Source organism: Nothoprocta perdicaria, unplaced genomic scaffold (assembly GCF_003342845.1).
Source record: "Nothoprocta perdicaria isolate Ctin4 unplaced genomic scaffold, notPer1 scaffold_2, whole genome shotgun sequence".
NCBI classification, from domain to species: Eukaryota; Metazoa; Chordata; class Aves; order Tinamiformes; family Tinamidae; genus Nothoprocta; species Nothoprocta perdicaria.
This window is the reverse complement of record NW_020455204.1, coordinates 9,882,365-9,905,664: the sequence shown is the minus strand read 5'-3', so window position 1 is coordinate 9,905,664 and position 23,300 is coordinate 9,882,365. Positions and strand designations below refer to the sequence as shown.

Sequence of the window (23,300 nt, the reverse complement as noted above, 5' to 3'; positions counted from 1 at the left end):
GTGGCTTCTAAACCAAGCGAGAGCAAAAAGCAACTTAACTGGCATACAAAACTTGTACTGACATACAAAAGTCAGGAGAAAACTATGCTTTCCCTGTCAGTGCTGCAACGAAGATCAAGGTGTGCAGTTCGTTCAGCCCCAGGAGGATATGCTCTATGAAAGCCAGATTCTGCCTTTATTCGCGTTCTATTGATGCTCTCTGGTGAGGAAAACGAGGCAGACCATGGTGGTAGGACAGGAGCCAGCTTGGCCCTGCTTTGCTGAAGGGGCTGCTGTAGTCGTTCACCGCAGGGCCGCGCGGATTCCCTCCGCGTTCCCGAGCGCGGAGCTCCCGCATTTCACACGCTGAGCAACTCTGCCCGGGCCTCACCACGCGCCCCGCTCACCAGCTTGCTCACACTGTCCCAGCTTGCTAACACTGTCCCATGCAGGCACAGACAGACACAGCCAAAATTAAACCCGATGCAGGACAGACCTCCGCACTCTTCCTGACCTCAGCTACCGCCTTTCTCAGTTCAGCTACGATTCCTGACTTACCTTTCCCCAGGCACAACAGCATCTCTGACCTAGGACTAGCTTCAATGGACGTCTTTGACCTCTCAGTACTGCTGAATTGTCTCAGCACTCGCACTCTACCAAAGCTTTTAATATAGCGATGGAACAAGCAGCATGATTGTTCTCTCTGCCTGCTCTTTCTGACCTAAATTTTCTGAGTTCTGTGACACTAAGTGCTCCTTCTTTACTACATCCTTCATCCAAGCATAGGGTTTAACTTCTGGTTTAGCTTCTCCAGCTAATTCTGCACATACAGCTAGAAACATCTATAAAGAACCTACCATAAAACCTCTTATTCATGACACTCCTCTAATACTTTAAAGATAGGTCTTACAAATCAGCTGGAGAAAACACACTGAATTTTAAACTATATATAGTTTTCATGACAAAATCAATGGTCCAGCTGCTAGGAGGGGGGAAAAAAGCATAGAACAATAACATGCACATAAATATCTAAATGTTTCCAGTGAAGTAGAGAGCTAGTCACAATTTATTCAGTGGAAGGACTCAAGTTTCTTTAGAAGTGATCTGAAAGACTTCCACGGCTTTCAGTGAGAACCAGAAGGGCCAAACCTAGAGTCGTTTCCCATGCAGGCACACGCAAAACGCACACCCCCCGTGCAGAAGGTTCCTGCTCTTCACGATGCTCAGAAGTGGCCGCTGCAGGGGAGGAGACCCCACTGCAGAGCAGCACCGAGGCAACACGCAGCAGTTCCGACCCTCTCATCTGCTAGCTGGTGTGACAGGGGGACGTGGCTAGAGCGGGTCAGGAAGGGACATGGACGGACACTAGGAAACACAACTCCAAGAATACACATTCCTAGCAAAAACAAGAGGCAGTCTTCCTGAATGGGAACCATATAAGATGGTAGGGAACAAAGCAGTATTTGGCAGTATTCAAACATTCTGCACATGCCCAGGAGCAAGTAACAGTTTTTAAAAGATGCACTTGAATGATGTGAACACAGAACTGAATTTTCAATTTATCCTTTTCATTTTTACTGTAACATCTTCATAAGTTACTACTACTTCTAAAATAGACTTCAAAAAAATGGAACTCCAACATCTATGACATGCAGCAGTTGCCATGTGCTTCCCTCTCAGCATATACAGGCAAACAAGTCAAACAAGTTCTTTGCATGGTACTTTTCCCTATGTCCTATAGGAACAATGACTTTTTGAATTCAAAGACCAGATCTTCAGGAATTGTGCTTCAAAGGCCCCATTTTACCCCCAGGAAGAAAAAAAAAATGCTTCACAGATCAAGAACACAGAAATGTACAGCTCTGTGGACCTATTCACCAATTAGGCTCTTTTTACATTTTTATATCACTATCTTTCCTCACAATCTAACCTGCCATATTACCTCTTCTAACACAAAAGTTACAGCACAAAAATGATCAGCTGCTTCCTCCGCCTGTGTCCGAGCGGGCCTGCAACAATGTGCAAATGAGCAATGTTTCTCTCAAATAGATTCATTATATGATATACATGAAGCACATGAAATCTCCACTCTCCTCCAGGAGGAGAGTCACAACCCAGTGTCTAACACAGTAGCTCTCACGGTTCTGCTGCCGGGTCACTGGGCCCGGATGCTCTGCAACGTCCCATCTAGCTACCAGATACAGGCGTTATCCATATGGACAACTTGTCCTCAGTCCTTATTCAAGCTGCCATTTCACTGAACACAATCCAATCTACTTCTCATCACACAGTGCTCCTCTGCTCAGGGCAGAGCCTTCTGAAGCAGAGTTGGGGGAAAAAAGGGGAGCTTAAAAACTTTTCCTATTCTTGCTCCAGTATTAGTTGTTTTCACTCCAATGCTTTGAGATTCCTGGTGACACTTCAGTGAGCTCTAAGCTCCCTGGTCCAAAACTGAGGACCCCACCACATCCTCCCCAGTCCACAGGCACTTCATTTCCACCCAGGTGTCCAGCTGAGTAAAATTCCCATCCAAAATTGCAGCAGAGGTGGTAGGAACAGTTGGGAAAAGGTTGGGAAATCATCTCACAAAGATCAGCTTCAGTTAGTCCCTCAGTCTAAGTGACATCCTCAAGACCCCATTATGAAGCAGGTGCTGAAGCTGTGCCCCTGTGACAGGAATAATTCCAGACAGCACAAACAAAAGAGAAGGGGAATTATAGCCTGGTAGCAGGTAGCTGAGCTGGAAAGGGAGCAAGAGTCTCACTCCCTGATTCTAGGGCTGTCTTTTTGTTGAATATTGTAAATATTATACAGGATAAAATCTATAATAGTGTTTTTCAAACCAGAGGTTGACGCCCAAGAATCCATTCTGCAAAGGGCAAGTCACACAAGCCCACAAAGAGGTACCTCAACCTCCCAAAAGAGGTTAAATCTCAGAGACAAGCCCTCCTTGACATGGAAAATCCGCTAGGGATATTTTGAGGCTCCAACTGTGTCTCAAGCACAGATCACCACGTGGGCCTAGTCCAACACAACTGCCAAATTAAAAACAGTTTACATGCCGACTGCTTCTTTCACACGTACCCGACCATCTGTTTGCCACATCCATTTTTGCCTTGTCACACATTCAGACTGTGCATCCTTCAGGAAAGCAAGTATATTTCTACGTTTGTTTCTGCACAATATGTCCCTAAATAAGATTCCAGGCTTTAGGAGCCCCTGGAGCACAAATCAGTATAATATATAGGATTAACAGTTTTAAAAGACAGGAAATGTGAACTTCAGGAACTGAAAAAAACAGTGATGTACATTTTGAAAGAACAGATGTAGGGAATAAGCTTGGCTGAGGAGGAAATGAGTGTTTTTATGCTACACACTATATTTGTTTTTCTCTTGTGCAAACTGGCTAATGATTGTGAGAGTTTTACCCTTTGCTCCACTCTTCCTTTTAATCTACTAAAATAAAGCAAACGTTTTGTATGGTAAATAGTGGGGGTAGGGAAATGCTCTATGACCTACCGCTCTGAGCGGTGAGGAGCAGGCAGGAGGAACGCGTTATTTTCTCTTCAATTTCTAATGAATATTTAAAATCAATTGCAGTGGGTTTAACAACAAAAAGGACATGTGCTCAGATCACCTCCGAACAGCTCTCCATGTGTGCTCTAGGGCACTCCACCACAGTGTTGAGGGCCTTACAGACAGCCCCATCTTTAGCGTGAACCATCCTTCCTTTCTCAGAAGGGTTTAGAAAAGAGCCTACAACTACCACAGAGATCGGTCAGTGAATGAAAGAGCACAAAAGCAACTTTAAAAGGAAAAATGTCAACAGAGCATGGAAATGGGAATGATCTGGTTGTATTTTTCAGTGTCGTCAGAGCCTCTCAAGGCTCGGGTGCACTGGGCCGGGCTCTGTCAGAATCACAGAATGTTTAAGGTTGGAAGGGTCCTCAGAGGTCATCTAGTCCAACCACCTGCTCACGCAGGGTCACCTAGAGCACGTGGCACAGGGCTGCATCCAAGCGGGTTTTAAAGATCTCCAAAGAAGGAGACTTCACAACCTCCCTGGGCAGCCTGTTCCAGGGCTCTGTCACCCTCACTGTCAAGAAATGTTTCCTTAAGTTCCTGTGGAACTTTTGGTGCCTCAGTTTGTGGCCGTTTCCTCTAGTCCTATCGCTGGCCACCACTGAAAAGAGGCTGGCCCCCTCCTCCTCACTGCCTTATCAGTGTATTATAGACACTGATCAGGCCCCCCTCAGCCTTCTCTTCTCCAGGCTGAACAGGCCCAGCTCCCTCAGCCTTTGCTCACAGGGCAGATGTTCATCCCCGCAGCCCCGCTGGCGCAGGCCAGCCACAGAGGAGCACGTGGGCTGCAGGGCCTGGCCCGGACACAGCAATGGCCGCTCCGCAGCGCCCGGCACAACCACCCCGGAGCCCGAAGCCCGGCATGCTAACAGCCCTGCACACGACAGCCTGCTTCCCAAGGGAGCCAGGGCGAAGAGGATAAAGGGACAAGACGAGAGAGGGGCAGTAACAGAGACGGGCTGGTCTCTAAGAGTCCAGCACCAGCGATGAGAAGAGCTCATTCTGCTCATAAAGGCAACAGGTCACAGCAGATCCCGGGCTGGGAAACACATCCCTCCCTTTAACGGTGTGCTGGAGAGAGGGGAAGCTGCCAGGTGGGAAGAGAAGGGGCAGGAGCTGTGGGCAGCGGTCAGCAGGGGACCGCGCACGCAGAGACACGGCCCGCAGGCCACTGGGGTGAGCGGGGCCCTCGGCAGCCCGCAGAGCAGGGCGCTCTGAGGAGCACGAACAGTGCTGAGCACAACTACAAATATACCACAAATATCTGTAGAAGGGCCAACTTAGGCAACAACCAACGGCTACAACCAAAAACAAAGCGCCTTTTGCAACACTGATAGCATCTTCTTCTCATTACCTTCTCCTCGTGCCAACACACCTGCAAATCCCAAACGCAGGTGTGTTGAAGCCGAGCTGGCAAGGCTCAGCCTTCCTTGCACTGACATCTGCCCCCCACTGCAACGTCGTTTGGGGCAAAACAGCCATATGAAATAGAGAAAAGGGTCAAGATGGGGACAGAAATGCCATGGGGACCTGATAAAAAGCCTATCTTGATGCCTAGAGGGGAGCACCTGTGAGGAAGGGGAACAGTTTCTGTTGTCTGTACCAAAGCAAATACTTCCTATTCCAGCTAAGGTTATTTGCATTGGCATGTTCCATAGAAATATTTAATAGAGTTTTCTGATATTAGAACTACAGGCACATAAGCTAATTAGCACATAGTTTTCTAATGCCACCACAGGACAAACCTGACCTTTCCCAGCTCTTGGAATAGGAGCAGGAACATAAGGAGGCACATGTACTGCCCTGAGTCCCGCGGCCCTGAGCGCAGAGCCTCCTCGGAGCTCTAACTGTGCAGCGCTCTAACTGTGCAGTCTCCCATATTGCACAACTCTTAATTCTGACATAGAATTGTCTTCAAAAATACATATAGATTCTTACAAACAGGCAAAGACAATGTGAAAAGGAGTATCTGCAGTCACGCAGTGATGGCAGTTGTCTGTGAAGATCAAGAAATGTGACTTGTAATCAAGCAAGCAGAGTCAAGGAGCTGAGGTTAAGCCCCACAGGGCACCCTAGCTTTGTAGGTGAAGTAAATGAAGGAGAAGATTTGAGGGGGAGAGTAAGGAAGGGGAAGACGGGCAGTCACAACCTGGGCAATAACCTCGCACTGGGCCGGAGGGGAGCACAGGGCTCTTCCTGGCTGGCAACCGGACACTCCTCGTTCCCAAATACAGCCCGTGCCTTCCTCAGAGCAGGAGGACCAACTCTTCCTTCCTCAGAGCTGTCCTCCTCTTGCACAAGGACGTGGGCACCAGGGCCTGCCCCAGCTCGCCCTCTGTGCAGCCTGCTGCTCCCAGCACATTCATGCAGCACAGTGTGCGAGGCACAAGTGTGACACATGGCTCCCGCACCTTACACAAGTGTGAACAGGGAGCCAAGCTAAATCTATTCACCTATCAAAAAAAAACCAGACAAATAAAACCCTGAGGTGAGTTCTTACCATTTCTATAAGAGGATGTCGTATTTCCTCCAGTTACTTGATTATTAGATTATTTATGATGGTTCACTTGCTCCCTAAGGTCCTTGAGATATTTTCAGACTAAATATCCATTAGGAAAAATGAAGTAGCTAGATTTGAGGTCAGCTTCAAAAGAATTAGTCTTAACACAGAGTTAAACACAGAGTGGGTATCAGTTGTTGCCTCTATAACAACTATGCTCAAACAAGAGTTGCCAAAGAACCCAGAGATTTGCTGAATAAGATCTGATGTTCCACACGGTAACGTTTTTCACAGTTGTGTGGCCGTCACCTCTGTGCTAAATTTGACTGCACCAGGAGAACCGGAGTACAGCTGTCAGACACAGCAGTACAAACGATCTGCAAGTGTGTGAGAACGACATGTGTGTTCAGGAGACACTGACCCATCGCCGCCCTTCATTGGTGGCTATCCATCTCCACAAGGGACTAGCAGGAGTGATGTCAGGCTCACGAACTTTTTCCTCTCTCCCTTTTCCAGGGGAAGGGAGGGAGTCATGACCTCCAGGCTCAGCATAGCTAGTCAGGTACTTGCTTTGCATGCAGAAACAGCAGGTTCTGAAGAGCTCTGGGGCTGAGGCCTTTTATGGATGACACTCACCAAGCAGGTCCCGGCGACTGACAGGGCACGGGCTGGCCCTAAAGGTGCCGCTACTCAAAAAGAAATCACCAGGAAGAGCAACCAGAGGCCACTGGGAGAGGCAGCATCCAGGCAGCACGTGCATAAATAAAGGAAAGTAAAGAGGAAAAGACTCTGTACTTGGTAATCTAGAGTGAGAAAGGATGAATGAGAGAGAGAACCCAGGGAAAGAACAAAAGCTTAGAAAGCACCAGGTTTGGATGAGGGCAGCTAGAGACAGAAATCAAGCTTTTTTTTTTTTTTTTTTTTTGCCTTTTTAAAAAAAAAAAGAAAAGAAAAAAAATGATTATAACCAAAAGCCTCAGCCAAAATTAACCAAGTTGAGACTGAGATTTACTGGAAGTAACATTTAATACGTCATTAGGTCATCCCCTCACCTGCTTCTACTCTGGGTAGACAGACAGGAGGGGCACAGAAATTTTTGCTTGCCTGGAATACCCCTGCCCGTCCCCACTCGTAACGTTGCCTTTCGTCTGCCTTCTGCTCAACCACAGCACAGCCGCAGTTCCAGTGGACGAACCGGAGCCAGCCACACTGCGCTTCTCAAATCCGGTAACATAAAGCAGCCCTCTCCACAAGCACAGCGTGGCTTCTAATGCAGGTTTACATTTCAGAGCCAGCTACCAGACACACTTCTATTCTCAGCAAGGTCTTACACTTAAGAAAAGTCCCGTTCCAGACTCTTAGCAGGCGCCAACTTACAAACATTCAACAAGGGATTTCACTTCCCAGTCTCCCCACTTCCCACATTTATTTTACTGAGGAGATTGTTGCTCTGCTCTCCGCAAGCTAAATCCACTTGCCACCACCTTAATAAACACATGGGCATTTCTTTCTGACTGATTATAAAATAGATGGTCTTCCACATCCAAAGGAAGAGAGTCCTCCTTTGTAATAACAGATCTTACTGACCTCTGCAAATGCTCATTCTAAAGCATTACAAGGAAATCGTAACTAGACTCTCCTGCGTTATCAACTAAAGGCTTGCTGAAGAGCCTCAGGGAACTATACAGACTTGAGCCCCTTCCATCTCCATCAGAGCTACGTATTTTAACTGATGCAAACGCTGACAGCCAGCGTGCACACCACAAGGCTCTCCTACTTCTCCTGTGCTCCAAGAACCTGATTTTATAGGATCAGTCACAGGTTCAGCCTTGCAGACATGCAGGAGAGTCGGTGGCTACTTCAAGCTGAAAAGCCAGAGTTTAAAACCAGGCATTTTAAACCCAGGTCTCCCACATTGCTCCTTCCTGACAACTCCAGTTCCTGCCAACGTTCCAAGTACATGTCCAGAAAAACAAAAATCTGTACTCCAAATTTGAGCAGCACCTTAACACCAGGTGCTACAGTTATGTCTGCAATGAAGTGCAATGTAATAGCTAATCATAGAAATGGAGAGGCTATAGGAATTTCAGGACTGAGAAAGAATGGTGCTGAGGTCCAACAGCAGTTGAGCTGAATTTGAAGGATGTAAACTTTAAAGTCAAGCATTTTACTGCTACACTAGACAGAGACTGAATTCTGGAAATAAAATGCTGCCTTGCAGAACACTTTGGGGCTAAGTCATGTGCTGTTAATGTCATGTGCAGAGCATATTTAACAGAATAAAAGTTTTATAACCAAAGCAGAAAAAAAGTTGAACAAAGAATGCAACATCTTACTCTTCCCAACTGCAGTCTCAGCTAACATCATTATCCATTTTCTCAATGCTCTAAACACGCATTTCTTCTTTTTCTTTTTTTTTTCTTTTTTTCCCTCCTTCAATTGAACCTGCATAGCATATGCTTGCTTCAAACTCCAGGCAGGAATTTATTAATAAAACTTTTTTTTTTCATGGGACCACAATCAAGCATCGGCAAGCAAGAATGATGGGAGCTTAGCTTCCTCTAAAGGAAACTGAACCTGAACCAGAGTATGTTGCCTTTCCATGAAGTGAGGTCACAGAAGAGCAGTTATTGAGGCTTGTCTAACATACAGTAACTTGTTAACCATGAGCACTTGCAGGCAACCCAATGGTCACTTTTTAGTAGTTTATTATTATTATTATTCTCTCTCTTTCTAGCGTAGAAGCAAATTTCTGGAAAAACTAAAGATTTTGGCTAGACCCAAACAGTGTCCATACAGGACTTAGTTCAACTGTATTTGTTCCCAATCAGCCAATCTAAAGCAGGGCTATGGCTCATCCAACCTTCAAAAAGATTACAAACTCCTTTTGATCTGGCAAGGCTGACAAGGAGCTCAAATAAACCTCCTGTCTGGCCCAAGCTGTCCATACTGCAGAGCACATACTGCACAGAAGAAATGCCAGCACATGTAGTCACCTCAACCAGCTATTACTGCATAATCTGCAGAAGAAAACCCCTGTATGAAAACTTGTGCTATCACAGAAATTTTCCTAGTTAAAAATACTAAGACAAATAGCAGAGGTGAAAGGGGGGGAAGTATAAAGGGAGGGAAGGAAGGGCCCACAGGCCGGCGGGGCAGCGCGGCCTCTGTGGCCTGTCAAGCTACAGTATCCGGCCGCTCTTCGGAGCGGCTCCAGCTCCAGAGCGGCTCTGGTGCAGACAGAGAGCAGAGCTACGAGCAGCTACATCCACCTATGGGTGGCTGCTGATGGGCCCCAAGGCCTTTGGGGGCTCTACAGACCTGACATGAGACATCATGTTCAGGGCTGACACCAGAGGAAGTGAGATTTAGAGGCGGGAAAAGGTGGGATAAGGAGCCTGGATCGCGTAGAGCTCTGACTGTCATTTCTGCTAGCACAAGGGGCATGCAGTTCAGGCCATACCTGGTAGAGATAAATCAATAATATTCTCCTTTGGTGTTTCATAAATAAATCACTCTAGTAAATACCCTGACCCTGCAGCGTCAGGTGCTGTCCTACTACGAAGGGAGCTGCTGTCCCCAGGCAGAGACAGAAGTAGGTGAAGTGGTAGCATATATTGAGAAGGAGAGACCTGAATAACAGCAAGTATGAGATCCACGTGCCAGGATAGCCCCAACCCATAAAGCTAAGAATATTGTTGAGTCTTTTTCAAGGATCTGGGAGGATCAGACCTGTCTTCACTTTAGGATCAGAAAATAAAAGTTTTCAAGGGCCCAGATTAACTATTCCTGCTCAGAGTACAACATTTCCCCATCAGGAGCCACATGGCCATCCCAAGGCATGACAGACAAGTAACATTTATCAAGTCAGGATTCTTCAGGCTCCCCCGTAACTGAAGGGGGAGTGCAGGACATGTAACACAGTGGCAATAGGAAGAAATGCTTACTGCCTCTTTAACACAAAAACCAGCAGGCATCAAATATTGCTAGTGCAAAACAGGATCGTATCAAACAAAACCAGGTGCCTCTTTGCACAGGTGGTCAAATTCATGAAAGAGAAGTCAATGGACCCCAAATACAGAACCAGTGCTCCCATGTTTCCACTCCAAGCCACAAAGTTCCTGGAGTTTAGGAAAATACTGTGAACACCACGGCATGCTGGAGACCTTATCTCATCTAAACCTCATCTAAAGGCTGGTGTTAACACAAGAGATGAACCTAGAGAGGCCTTGAACGTACTGCACTAGCCCACTCCTGTGTAGGATCTCTTTTTAATCAATAAAACCCTTCTAAACACGAGCATCACTTTCAATGCAATTGCCCATGCATTCATTTCATAATGCTTCACTCACTTCCCCTCTCCCTTGCTTTCCCTCTCTCTCTTTTCAGATTAAAGAAAATCCAGATGGGGTGCAGGTGCTGCAAAATGATACAAAGGTACAACAGAACTAAAATAAATGCTTAGTCAAAAAAAGTACTAAAACATACATCTGTGCTCCTCTATATCTGTTACTTAAAACTATTTACCAGCTTTAAATTAACCCAAATTTACTTTGTTTTTCTTAATAAATCATGTCAAAGCACAGATATTCTGATTTCCTATGAACCTTCTTTTGATTTACTGTAATCAAGGGTCTTCTCTGTTTTTCCCAACACACAGAAGAGTTGTGTGGCATTCAGAATTTCTTTGCCACAGGGCTTTTCTGTTTCTCGAGTGAAAAGAGCAGACTCAGATCCTCCCTTTCCCCCTACACATTCAAAGCGAGCTACAGACCCCTTCTTCCGTAGCTTTTAAAGGTAGTTAATTGTGAGAAGAACTCCCACACTTAAAGTCTCCCAGCAGAAGTCTGACAGTCCTTGAGCCCCACTTGATTATTGCTCCCTAACACATCTCTAAATCCAGCAAAGAAGTGAGAAAGGAAGCTGGTGATAAGGAAGAGGAGAGAGAAAGAAGAGAGGCTTTGGAAGAAATAAGTCAGGAAAAATTAGGGTGGGGGGAACAGAGAAAAAAAAAACGGAGGAAAGGACAGAATTTCAACAAAAAGAAACGGACCAAGAGACAAAGTTTGAGAGAAAAATATCAGGAGGATGGGGGAAAAAAAATGAAAAAATAAAAAAGATGTTGGCAGTTAAATGAGGACACATTAAACAGTCTGTCATTGGCTAATCTAAGCTCAAGAGGAAATATAAAGCTGGAAACACGGACCAACTCGCTGCCATCTCTCTGTGCCCCTGGGGACTCTCACTCCAAGGGCTGCTACCATCTCCCCAGGGCACTGCAGGCTGTAGCACAGTTCATCACTGCGTTCACATCACAGGAGCCCAGGTAAAGCTTAGTGGCAGGAGCTCGTTGAGACCAGCTTAAAAGTTAAGCATAATCCTTTCCTGGTTTCTACTAGTCAACAGCTGAATTAGAATCATGGAATCACAGAATGGTTAAGGTTGGAAGGGACCTCAGAGGTCATCGAGTCCAACCCCCCTGCTCATGCAGGGTCACCTAGAGCACGTGGCACAGGGCTGCATCCAAGCGGGTTTTAAAGATCTCCAAAGAAGGAAACTCCACAGCCTCTCTGGGCAGCCTGTTCCAGGGCTCTGTCATCCTCTCTGTTAAGAAATTTTTCTTTAAGTTCCTGTGGAACTTTTGGTGCCTCAGCTTGTGACCGTTTCCCCTAGTCCAAATTAACATTTCCTTTATAAATTAATTAACATTTCCTTTATAATTAACATTTCCTTTATAAATCTTCCCCTCACCAGCTATATTTTTGATCCAGAAGAGGCGCAGTCACCTGGATACATTCATGAGGCCAACAGCTACAAACAACACAGGCAAGACAGCAATAAATCCCAGTTCAAACCGAGTGGTGAAATTCAAGAACACAAAAATGAACTCCAGAAGGATGAGCTAAAGAGAACGGAAAATAAAAGCCAGGTAAACAGCACAAAAGCAGCTCTCTGGCACCACAGAGGAACCGCTTTCCAGGAGGATGGCCCTGAGAAGTGTGCAGCAAAGCTCAATGTGGCAGTCAACGGCGGCAGCTCCTGCACTGGAGCTCACCCCGGGCCCAGTCCCAACGCAGCGAGGGGAGCCAGCGCGCAGGGAGCCTCCAGCCTGTCAGCAGAGTCTTCTTCAGCCAGAGACTTCTGCACCACACCAGGAGAGCCTGCCCAAAGCTTTGACCTAGAAGGAGGCACCCACGGCGAGTTGGCCTGTGAAGCGTCAGACCATTTCCAAGATGGGAACTCCCACGGGGCAGGGAAAGACACCTCCTTCCTAGGAAGTGCCATACAGGAGACACAAACTAACGCCATGCAATTGCCAGAGGTAGATTACCCCCAAAACAGCAGCGAAACCAGGAACTGTGTTGAAAAAGACACCCTTTCAGACAGCGATGCACAACCAGATCAGAACACCAGGCCTTCAGCAAAACAAGAGCAGGACTCCTATCTAACTCTGCCTTTGCATATGAAGGAAAACAGTGCCGAACCTTTGCTAACCTCCTCCGTAAGTGTGAGTGAGGACATTCCTGATGGTATCACTGCCAAAGCCCTTCCCAAAGCAGCACAGGCACCCACGCAGCCTGACCACAGAGATACCCATGGAGAAACTGAGGAGGAAGACGCAGAAGTGGCTGCAGCTCTGGCTGCACTGGAGGCTGCAACCGCAGGGGAAGACCTGGAAGATGATGATGATGAGTACTAGATGAAGGGTTCTTTCTAATACACTCATAGGTCTTATTGTGGATCTAAATGAATTCATGTGCTGTACACATGGACCACTGTTATGAACAGCACAAATAAAAGGAATTGGGACTCTGTCCCTTCAGCTGTTAAAATGTGGCCCTTTAATTTCTACTGCCTTCGGTACAAAGGAGCTTCCTTGGCTAAGGGTTATAATAAGGCCCTTCTTGGTGGGTATCCAGGAGGGCAAAGTATCATTTGTTTGCACAGGATATTCTGCTGCGTGCCCACGTCACTTGGGCTCATGCAAGTATCTCCTTCAGGTCTGAGCCTCAGGAGGGTTCACACTTCAGGGTCAAAAGGCTTCCATTATTTAAAACAGAAACCATGGAGTTAGAAAGCACATGATTAGGTTAGATTTTCATGATTTTAGCACAAAGTTGGTGCAAGAACACAACAAGGAATGCAGGCTTGCATGATAACCACATCTCTCCCCTTACACTTGCCCTGGACTTTTTCTGAACCCCACATGAACTGTTTCAGTTGATTAAAACGACAGAAGCAAAACCCAGTTCAAAGAAACGGGCAATTTTCTGCTGGTTTAATGAGCTGAAGCAGCTCAAGGAAATATCACAGTGCAGCGTCAGAGGTGTTGAAGAGTTGGTCCAAACTCAATTCTGCTGCACAGGAAGACTACGTGTTGGGAACTGCAGCCTGAGAACCCTCCTGAGCTGTGCAGCACAGCTCACCTGCCTGAACCCGTCTGTCTGCAAACAGGCTGGGCCTCACTGGGTCCTGCATTAAACACATTCTGTTTATATGGTCAGAGCTGGTGGGGGCCCCTGGCTTAACTGCAGTTCCTAAATTGAAATCAGCAAAGGGATTGTGCTTCCTACGTAAGCAGGAGACCTGAAAATCTCAAGCCTGTATTTTGATCTTTCTCTGAACACTTGGTCGTGTGAGATTTCTTGTAGGAAGCAAGAAGATGCAGAGAGAGGCTCTGTGCTGTTGCGTCATCAAAAGTTGGATTGTAATGTCTGGAGTAGAAAGTGCTTGAAATTTTATTTTGAAATGTTGTGGTTTCTAAGTCAGTTAGAAACTCTTAACTATTTTAAATATATTAAAGATTATCTGGTAGCTTTTATACGTTATGCATTTTCTGATTATGTAACAGTTGCATAAAAGAAATTGTAAGATTTATTCTTTTTTAGATGTACAAAAAGCATCAACTGTATATTTGCCAACATTAAAAGCTAAATCCTAATCTAATCAGTAAGTCTTATCTAAAGATAAGAATACTGAGGTACGTTTACACAATGTATATACTCAAAATATTTCTGTTTAAATGCAGATTCCCCCTTCTCTTCCAGATACTACAAAGCCAATCAGTATTTCCACTTCTCAAAATGTTGGTGATAGTGATTTGAAAACTAAAGTCTCAGCTTCAACACAACTAAACACAGCTAAAGATCAAAGTCACAATATTGTATTTGTAAAATAAAAAGGTTTTATGTATTTTAAATATATCACAGCAGTGTTGTTTCTCTAGCACCTTCTTCCCTTTCCAGTGCAATTTACACATCCAACTGTTTCGCGACTTGTAAAAATGCGTTAAGAGTAAAGCACCATTAAAAACGCTGAGGAAGGAAACACCACACGCACCCGAGGACATCTATCCACCTTCTCAATATCCTCCTGGTTAGCTTGAGGTTGGTTGGTTGGTTGGGACCTCCAGGCTCCGCTTTCGTTGGAGATCAAAGCAGATGTCGGCCTTGCTTGCTGAGAATTAAGACACGCTGCAGGCCGGCACCTCTCCACACGGGCTGCTAAAAACAAACGTGTTCCCCTGGCACCTCACACCAGGCAGCCTTTTTGACTACAGCAAAGCTAGTGCGGCCCATAATCCTGGGGCCCTGGACTTGAATCCTGTGTTGGGCCACAAACAACACATTCACTGCAAACTAGGTTCCCATTATAAAAGGAAAAAAAAAAAACCCAAAATATAATGTAAAATAAGTAGAAAATAATTGAATAATGGGTCAGTGCCCCTCTTAGCAACAGAGAGGATCAGGCACGTGCCTACCTCAAATCTGCAGGATACAGACAGCTTCCATAAATCCAACGGGGCATCTTCAACAAGGAGGGTTTTCCTGCACTCCCCGTGTCGCTTTCCACAGAGCTTCTGTTCTCTCTTGTTCCACCAGGTCGCAGCTGAAAGAGACAGTGTCAGGAATTCTTAGTGAAGCAATGCCCAAGTATTTTGGTTTTCCTGTGATCCCAAAGGAAATAACATGAGTGAGCTGGGTGCTGTTAAGTGTAGACACTTGCATGTAGTAATAAAGAACAGGTAACAGGATGGAAAACTACTCTGAATGACAGAAGTTCAGAGAAGGGCCTTGGTTCTTAGGAGCTCAGGTTTTACTGATTATCCTCTGAAACTAATGATACAGCTTAAAAGATATTATTTCAGTACATAAACAATGAAATACTGTGGAGTCAAAATACCACTTTTTAATTTGGCAGTGGATCATTAAAGAAAATCATTGGATTAGACGAGAAAAAAAATTCAGACCACTGCAGAGATTGCAAATATCAACGTTGACAAATGGGCCAACAGCCCTGGAAAGCCAGCAGCAGCCCAGCCCACAAGACTCAAGGTATTTCAGATATTTAGTTCTTAGAGAGAAGGCTAGTGGGCAACTTGGTTTACAAAACAATAGCAGAAACTGAAATCCAACACTGCAGAACTGCTCAGTCCAGCAAACAAGGCAGAAGGAGAAGCTGGAACTTGGAAACAGATACTTGCCACACAGATTTATTTTTTCTCTCTTTTAAATAGGCATCAGACAGGCAAATGTTGCTATGGAAACTTCTTATTAAAAATAAAATTTTGGTAAACTCTATTACTTTCTAAAGGATCCTTCAGAGTTAATTGCTTTAAAGTAATCTAAAAATTCCTATTTTTAGCATCATTTAAATGATGAAAAAAGAAATGCTGATTTTAATATAAACAAAATTAATTTTGACCTTGTGTTGTATTTGCAGTTTAATTTCCTAAATGCGATTTTATTTTCCAGAAGATTAGTCCCTGCTGATGTACCACATTTTGTTAAATGAGAACAGAATATATCAACATTTATTAAAGCATGTGCATATGGTATTTTATACATTTATTCAAATGCTTAATTTGTATATTTAAATTATGTTGAAATGAAGAATCTTAACAGATTACTATCTTGAACTGTCATGTTGCCCCTTGCATGCAGATGATATTGGAATCCACCTAAATGCATCAAGAGCAGCACTTCAAAGTTAAACGCATTAAAACTTCTTTAATGTACTCCATACATATGAAGGCAGATCTATTAAAGTCATAGCCTACATTAAAAATGGATCCAATTTTAAAGGAAGCATCATGAACAAAATTGTTTCAGACACTGTTGGTTTGTAGATTTTAGCCTGCCTTCATCTCAAAGTTTAAGAGGTTATGATATAGGCTACAAGATTTTTATTGAGTTTTCCGACAAGAAATTTCCTTAGCAAGGAATTTATTTTCCCATCATTATGAAATGAAAACTCCTGAGCTCTGTCCCTGGTCAGGCTTCTCAATTTTCACACTCCCATGTATGCAAACAACTGAATCTGAGGACTCCTCCTCCACGAGAAACTTCCCTTAGAAGTTTAAGGGAAGATTGTTTTTTTAAAATTTTCCCCACATTTTGACGCCTCACATTCACTTCCTAAACTTCAAATCAGGCAATCCTGGAATTGAACTAGTTAGATAAACTGAAAATAAGTAATATTCACTCTGCAGCTACAGATGAGAGTACTCCTGATTCAGCACTTCAGCAACCTCTGTCCCAGGAGGTCAGTGCCCTTTTCCATTTCAACCTGTGAGATGCTGAAATTCTGACACAAGTTGAACATGCTTCCCCATTGGTATAAGAGTGACAGAAATATCGCGCCTTCGTATAAACAACCAGGATTTAACAGACTAATTCCTTCCATTTTTTATTGTTAAATACCGTTTTAATTTGCTAACAGGGTTCAATTCAACTTCACAACAGGTCTCTGTCATACAGGTTGCCCTCCACTTCTCTTGGGTGCTGCCTCACCACCCAAACCCCCTTCTTCCTCAGCCCTCCTCCTCCTCCTCCTGCAGCAGGAGGACAGCACCTTTCCCCTGCACCACCTCCGTGCAGTGAACCTCAGTTTATGGTTCACCAAAGTACAATTCACAAGCAGCCACTTCACAACCAGCACCATAAGCCACGATCTGCCCAGGCTACACCACTCCCTGCTCTCAGGCTTGATTGCAGGGCACTACAGATTAAGCTGCACACAACAGGTTTCTGCCGTACTGTGCAGCTCAAATCTATATGTTGCCAACTGAAAAACCTTCTATTCTATAGCAAAACAAACAAAACAAGCCCTCCAGGAAATACAACTTCCCAATATTAAGCCAGGCTGTAGATGATTTACGAAAAGCTACGGGACCAGCCCCACGATAAGGCTGCGTCACGTGAAGGCCCCGCTTTCCCAGGCCTGCTCGCGCTGCCGCGCTGAGCCTGGCTTGGCCGGCGGCAGGGCGCCCAAGCAGAGCAGGCACAAGGCAACGCCTCAAGCACAAGATCCAGGTTTTCAAGAGCCTGTGGCCACACAGGCTCTCCTCTGCTCTTAGCACGTGGAGCTGTACCCAGAGACAGCACGCAAACCACCAGCCTAACCCAACCGAAAGGGCAGCAAGATCAAGCGGCAACAGCTATACAACTATGAGCACGCGGAGTGAAACAAATGCAAGAAGATTTAAAAACTGCTTAAGGACTTGAAGACACATGGAAGGGGGATTTGGCCAAGAATCTCCTATAATGAGTAACGCAGATTGCTTCCACTTCTATTCATTTAATGGTTACTTTCCAAATAAAGATTTACTTTCTCTTTAGTTCTCATTTGAGGACTTCTTTCAGCAATAAGAGGATCCCAAATTTATCACAGGAACATTGATATCACACTCACAAATGGAATGCAGCTAGTTAACACCCATGAAAAAGAATCATACTAAAGGCCCAGCATGAATCACATCCAAAAGTAATTACCCAGGCAATATAACAGACATACCCCCACTGAACTGGGGATTACTTTTCCAGAGTCGCGTGTTCACTCGTGTTAATGAGCACCTTATGTGCACTGCTATTGTTCTGACGCGAGCCACGCAGATCCTCTTCCTTCTCCTCTCCTTGATTAAAGCTTGGCTTAGGCAGCAGTTTCCGTTTGTTCCTTTCAGTAATTACAGTGGGGACTTGCAGAGCCGACTCCAGGGCACTGGTGAAGCAGGAGGCTGCCTAGGACAGTGCAGCACTGAGAACAGGCACCACCTGGACCCGGGTCCCCTCTCTGACACCAGGAGGGAAAGAGCAGCCAGGGTGCAAGGGCTGCCTCTTTGCCCCTACACGTCCCTTTCCGGGACACAGGACACTCACCTGCAGGCAAGTAGGAGCCAGTTACAGAGAAACTTCCAACTACCTCGGGTTGGATTAGTGCTATATTGCTCTTCCTCCTTCTCCAAAAGAAATAAGTATTGACAAATAACCTGTAAAAGCTTCAATGGCTCCCTCTGCTGCCAGTAAACACAGATCTCAGCTGAGCAGAGAGAATTTGTCAGGTCCATCCACGTGTATGTGCACATGTATCTACACACAGCACCTGCACAGGTACATGTACATATACACACGTATGTACATCTTTGGCAAATGAGTACTGGAAAATACTTACACTCCTAAATCTGCTTTTAAAGGATAACTATTTGAGTATTATGAAAATATTAAAGGTTAGTAATTAAAAGTATTAGCTATTTCATATAAACTATATCTCATTTCCTATCTTCTGCAGAAGAAATAGAAAATGAAAGTAGTATATTAATAAAAAGGAAAACTCACTGACCTGTTCTAGTTGTTCTACATGCATTTAGAGTGAACCACAGACCCGAAGGTACTTCAGTTAAGGGCTTCAGAGAGCCGATTTTAGGACAGCGGGACAGTCTACTATCAGGCTGCTGCCTTCACTATCACTAACATTTCTGGCAGCCTGTTCCGGTTCCCCCAAATTTTCTGCAAGTCTTCCATGCTCACACTGCTGCCTCCTTCCTCTCCCTGCTTTTCTGCCATCAGGCCTAGCAAGTATCACCCGAGTGCTCGGACTCTGCAACAGACGGAAGCTGTCCTGCTGTCTCTAAAGGGATTGCAGCTCTAATAAGTTAAAACAGACACTATTCATCACCTTACCAAGAAGTCATTTCAATCCTACAAAAGTACCTACACACACACACAAAAGAAGGTGAAATACATATTTTCGTATCACTTGCAAGTAAGGTAGTCCATGTACCAGCATTTTGTAGCAGGTCTAGCCTGACCAAGCAGGCCAAGCAGCACCTTGAAGTCTGTCTTTGCCACTATGCCTATCTACGATAGCTATTGCTGAGAAAACCAAGAAAGCAGTTTCGTAAGAAACAAAGTTATCAAATCAGCTACAGAAAAATTACCAAAATAAATGCTCTGTGTTCCCTGGTCACATTTCAGTAACTTAAACACAATGTGCCCAAGCGCCAGGGCCTCCTGTTCACCACTGCTATGTGCTTGGCAAGTCACCTGCCCAGGGGCAACAGGCCTACAAGGACTGAAAATTAACAGGAAGAGAAAGCTAAGGAAGGGGGTGGGGGGAATCACAGAGGTTTACATGCATAAGACAAGCAGCTGCGCTGACAGAAACATTCATTTACCAACATAATCTTCTTTGCAGACGTTGGTGGAAGTCAGCTGAACTAGAGCAATAGCAAAACCCGCTGCCCTTACCCTGCTGTGGCACTAGGGGCTGCACGGATGCAATTTAAAGGAATGCTGCTGCAGTCAATGTGCAGCTCCCTGCTGACACTGCACAGGCGAAGAAAGCCAGTCTGCATTTCCACAACGAGGTAACCTAGTGCAATTCACAGGACCAGCATCCCACAAGCTCTGCAGCAAGATCCACTAAACAGGCAGTCTAGTATAAGAGATCTTTCCTGAACTCACCAGCAAAACGTGCCACCAAGCCCCTCATATCCCCTCCCCACCAAATAACCGCAAACTCAGCTTTACAGCACAGACCTTTTCCAAACCTTGCCCAGTAATCTTCCACTACCTTCAACTTCAGCTCCATCAGCGCAATCAGCTTGAGATTTTTCCTGTCTTCTCTTCCCCACAAGCTGGAGGACTCTCTCATCTTCCCCTTGGCAAGAGCTCAGCTTTCTTCTCCCCATCTTGCTCTGGCCTTGCCTATCTTCCCTGTAACTTTGCTGTGCTGGATAAAGCAATGCTCCAGGCACACAGGTTGGCCACGTGCCTCCCAACCCTGTGGTGGGAGTTCGAAACAACAACCAGCCCCAGCACAGGTGCTGCTTCTCAGGCAGGGCGGTGAGAAGACCAGGAGTAAAAGGCACCAAAACCTTGGCTGAAAGATGCACCAGTGGTTTTGCATTAGCATTCACACATCCCATCTGGGGAGCCAGGTGGGAGCACTTGGCCACCATTAACCACCCAGGAAACACCTCCTGGGGCAGCACGGAGGGGAGTTTAGTGTCTCATGCCAGGGGGCACTGGCAGCACTACCAATCCCAGACAAACCAGCTGCCTACTTCCCTCGCCAAAACAGGAACAGCCTCAGAAAGGCACTTTTTAACCCACATCCCTTTATATGAGCACGCAGAAAGCAGCGGCTCCATTCAGGAGGTTATTCTGTCATTTCTTACCAGGCTATTTGCAGCCCTCTCCCCCATGCTGTGCTTTTAGTTTTGAGGAAGCCACTTGGCACTCCACACACTTCCACAGCCTGTAGGGAGGCCTGGCTTCCCCCAGAACTGGGGAGCAGGCAGAGGACACCGCAGCTCCTCCCCAGACACCTTCCAAAGCACATCTCCTGTCAGCCACAAAGGGGATTTGGGCGCTTGAGGCAGCCAGGTTTGCTGGGCACGAAGCTGTAGGCCCGAGGCAGGTGCTCGCAGCTGGAGCAGCGCACTCCACCTCAGGGTGGACCTCGGAGGGACTATCATGCGAAGGGAAGTGCGATACCTCTTCCTCCTCCTGCCTTGTTCTTGAACAGAAGCAGCTCTTACTAATGATCTCCAGCCTGTGGGGGTGCATTTGGCTTGTTCAAATCACACTGGGAACCTCTGGCTCCACCGAGCCCTGGGCTAGGGCATAAAAACCAAGCTGTTTAGCATGGCTACCCAGTCAAGCTTAAACTTGCCAGGGCCTTCCCTCCAACAGAAAAACCTACCTAGGTTCTCTCTTGTACTGAGGTACCTCAGTGCTGCCCATTATCATATTAAAAAAAATGCAAATTTATCTCAACCTCTTAATTTTCATCGTCAGTATGCCTGAAGAGCTTTTGTTTTCTTTACAGCAGTAATTCACTTCTTTCAGTACAAAACACCTCTGAGAAAAAGGCTCCACCATTTCCCTGGGAGCTTTCTAATGACTCTGCATTCTGCTGCATATTATTCTGTGCTGTTACTTCATAAAGAAAAGTGAACTGATCTTCTTCCTTTCTTTTGAGCTATTTCTCCCCTCTCCCTACAATTCTGAACTACACAAAACTGCAACGATTTCATGTTACCTTCCAGCTCCAGCTTGAAAGCTTGAACTATAATTCAGACCATACTCATTTCCTCTCTAGTACTATATCTCCCTGCTCCAAGTATGTACCTTCCCAGTGAGTTACTGGTGTTTTTGTTTCCCTCCTCCCTCTCCCTTTAGTGCTGTCAGTAGACTGCATTTTGGGATCAAAACCAAGCTTGTTATTTTTGTTTTCAAGTCAGATCAGATCAGTCTCTTTGCCTTGGGTATTAATGTCTTCTAAGGCAAGACCCTTACCTTTCAAGCTAGGCAACCACTTTAGTGATTGGGTAAATAAAATGAAAGCACTGCTCATTAACATTCAGAAGTGCAGGAAAACTTGAATTGCTTCGATTCATTTCTACTTAAAGTGTATAATGCAATACCTAGCCCTAAACTTGGAACAAATCAAAAAGCACTAGGCAGGTGCAGCTAAATGAGACCAGCTGGCTAGAACAACACTGTCCTTCCAAAAACGACACATGCAAAACACTTGCGAGTAGATTGAGAGATTCCTTGTGAGTAGAGGAATCCTGAAGTACCATTTTGTGAAGTCTTTGTACCTGTGAGAAAAGAGGGAAAGAAATCAGACCAAATAGAGTCTAGCATACTTATCCACCAAGTGTTGGTAACAAGGAAGTTTGGAAATACAGAAGAGATATGTTTGATTCTTACCAAAACACTTTACAGCAAAAATAGGATTTTACTAAAGATATACTTAGCTCCCTCATAAGTTTTGCTAAGTCAACCTGCAGTAGGATCCTGAGTTTCTGCATAAGCCTCTGGCAAAAAAAGAAGTGTGTTAGAAAAAGAAAAGAGAAAAATAAGCAAAAAACACAAAACATTTTTCTTCTGTAAAAAATACCCTTCCCGTTTCTTTAGAGCATTCATCTATTCATCTATGTTGGTAAAGTTGTAACAGCATTTCACAAAAACTTTAATACATTAAACCTTTTCTATTCAGCCTATGCTTATATTGCCTAATGAAAAGTAGACATTAGATAGCAATGATCTGCCCTTATTTTCTGCTGTATACACAAGATCAGAAGAAACCATGAGAATAGGAAAAGTATCAACTTCTATAAATTTTACTATTTGCAGTACAAAATTTTGTTATCAGCTGAACATCTTGTTCAAAAAATCTGACTCTAAACCACAGCCGTAACTGTTCAACAAAACGCAGGCCTCATTTGTGTGATGCAGCTAAATCATAAAAATAAAGAACAAAAACCTGAAAACAGGGCAGTACACTGATAATTACATATGAGCTAGCCACAACAACTTGCTTTGAGCTTCCTTCAGACTGTTCATAAAGCAAAACTCTTTAATGCCATTTGCAGATTGCCGTCATCTGTGAGAACATACTGTGACAAATTAAGCATTGTGGTATCACCGAGGCACAGGATGAGAGTTAAGCAACTGTAAAGAGCTTCCTGCCATTTGTAATTTTTCTTTCCACAACTTGTAAGAACAATTGAGAATGAAGAATGCTGTGTATTTTTAAAAGCTCAAATTCAATGAGGACGTTAAAAGTCTTAATGCTTTAAAGGTAAAAGGTCTTTAATTGGAGCAGATACCAGCTTAGACTTTGTTCTTATCTAGATGAAATGCAGAAAATGTTTGCAACAGGCCTTTCTCGAGAAAATAAAATTCCTCTAACTTAAGCTCATCACTCTACAACGTAATTTTCTCCCTGTTTCTATAAATAAAGTTTTAAATGCAAAGAGACCACAATATACATTTTAACAGCTAAGATTGTGCAAAAGTTAAGTTTCACAGACGGATGTAGACTTAAGGAAATCACAAGCAAGCTTAAGAATCAATGTTTTATTTACTGCTTGGTAGTACAAAAGTTGTATACAAACTATTTTGTTAAAAATACATTTCATATTTAAGAAAATTTAAGAAAGACTGAC

General features: G+C 44.7%; 1 protein-coding gene and 1 long non-coding RNA gene across 3 annotated transcripts in view; one reads left to right on the top strand and one right to left on the bottom strand.

Annotated features, from left to right (window-relative positions):
- CUNH4orf19 (chromosome unknown C4orf19 homolog) overlaps positions 1 to 13,275 on the top strand; it is a 34,899-nt gene extending 21,624 nt beyond the window's left edge. The window contains exons 4-5 of one of the 2 annotated variants that reach the window (XM_026037426.1): positions 10,451 to 10,498; positions 11,816 to 13,275. In XM_026037426.1, coding sequence (XP_025893211.1) covers positions 10,467 to 10,498; positions 11,816 to 12,761 — 978 coding nt within the window. In that variant the 5' untranslated portion in view covers positions 10,451 to 10,466 and the 3' untranslated portion in view covers positions 12,762 to 13,275. The remainder of the gene's footprint in view (positions 1 to 10,450; positions 10,499 to 11,815) is intronic. The other variant, XR_003249083.1, reaches the window with a different exon arrangement.
- Positions 13,276 to 14,507: 1,232 nt separating this feature from the next.
- On the bottom strand, positions 14,508 to 19,973 carry LOC112945761. Its single transcript, XR_003249084.1, has 3 exons — positions 19,879 to 19,973; positions 14,823 to 14,950; positions 14,508 to 14,565 (listed from the first exon to the last, which is right to left on the bottom strand). It is a non-coding gene; the product is annotated as an uncharacterized LOC112945761 (long non-coding RNA).
- Positions 19,974 to 23,300: the final 3,327 nt, after the last annotated feature.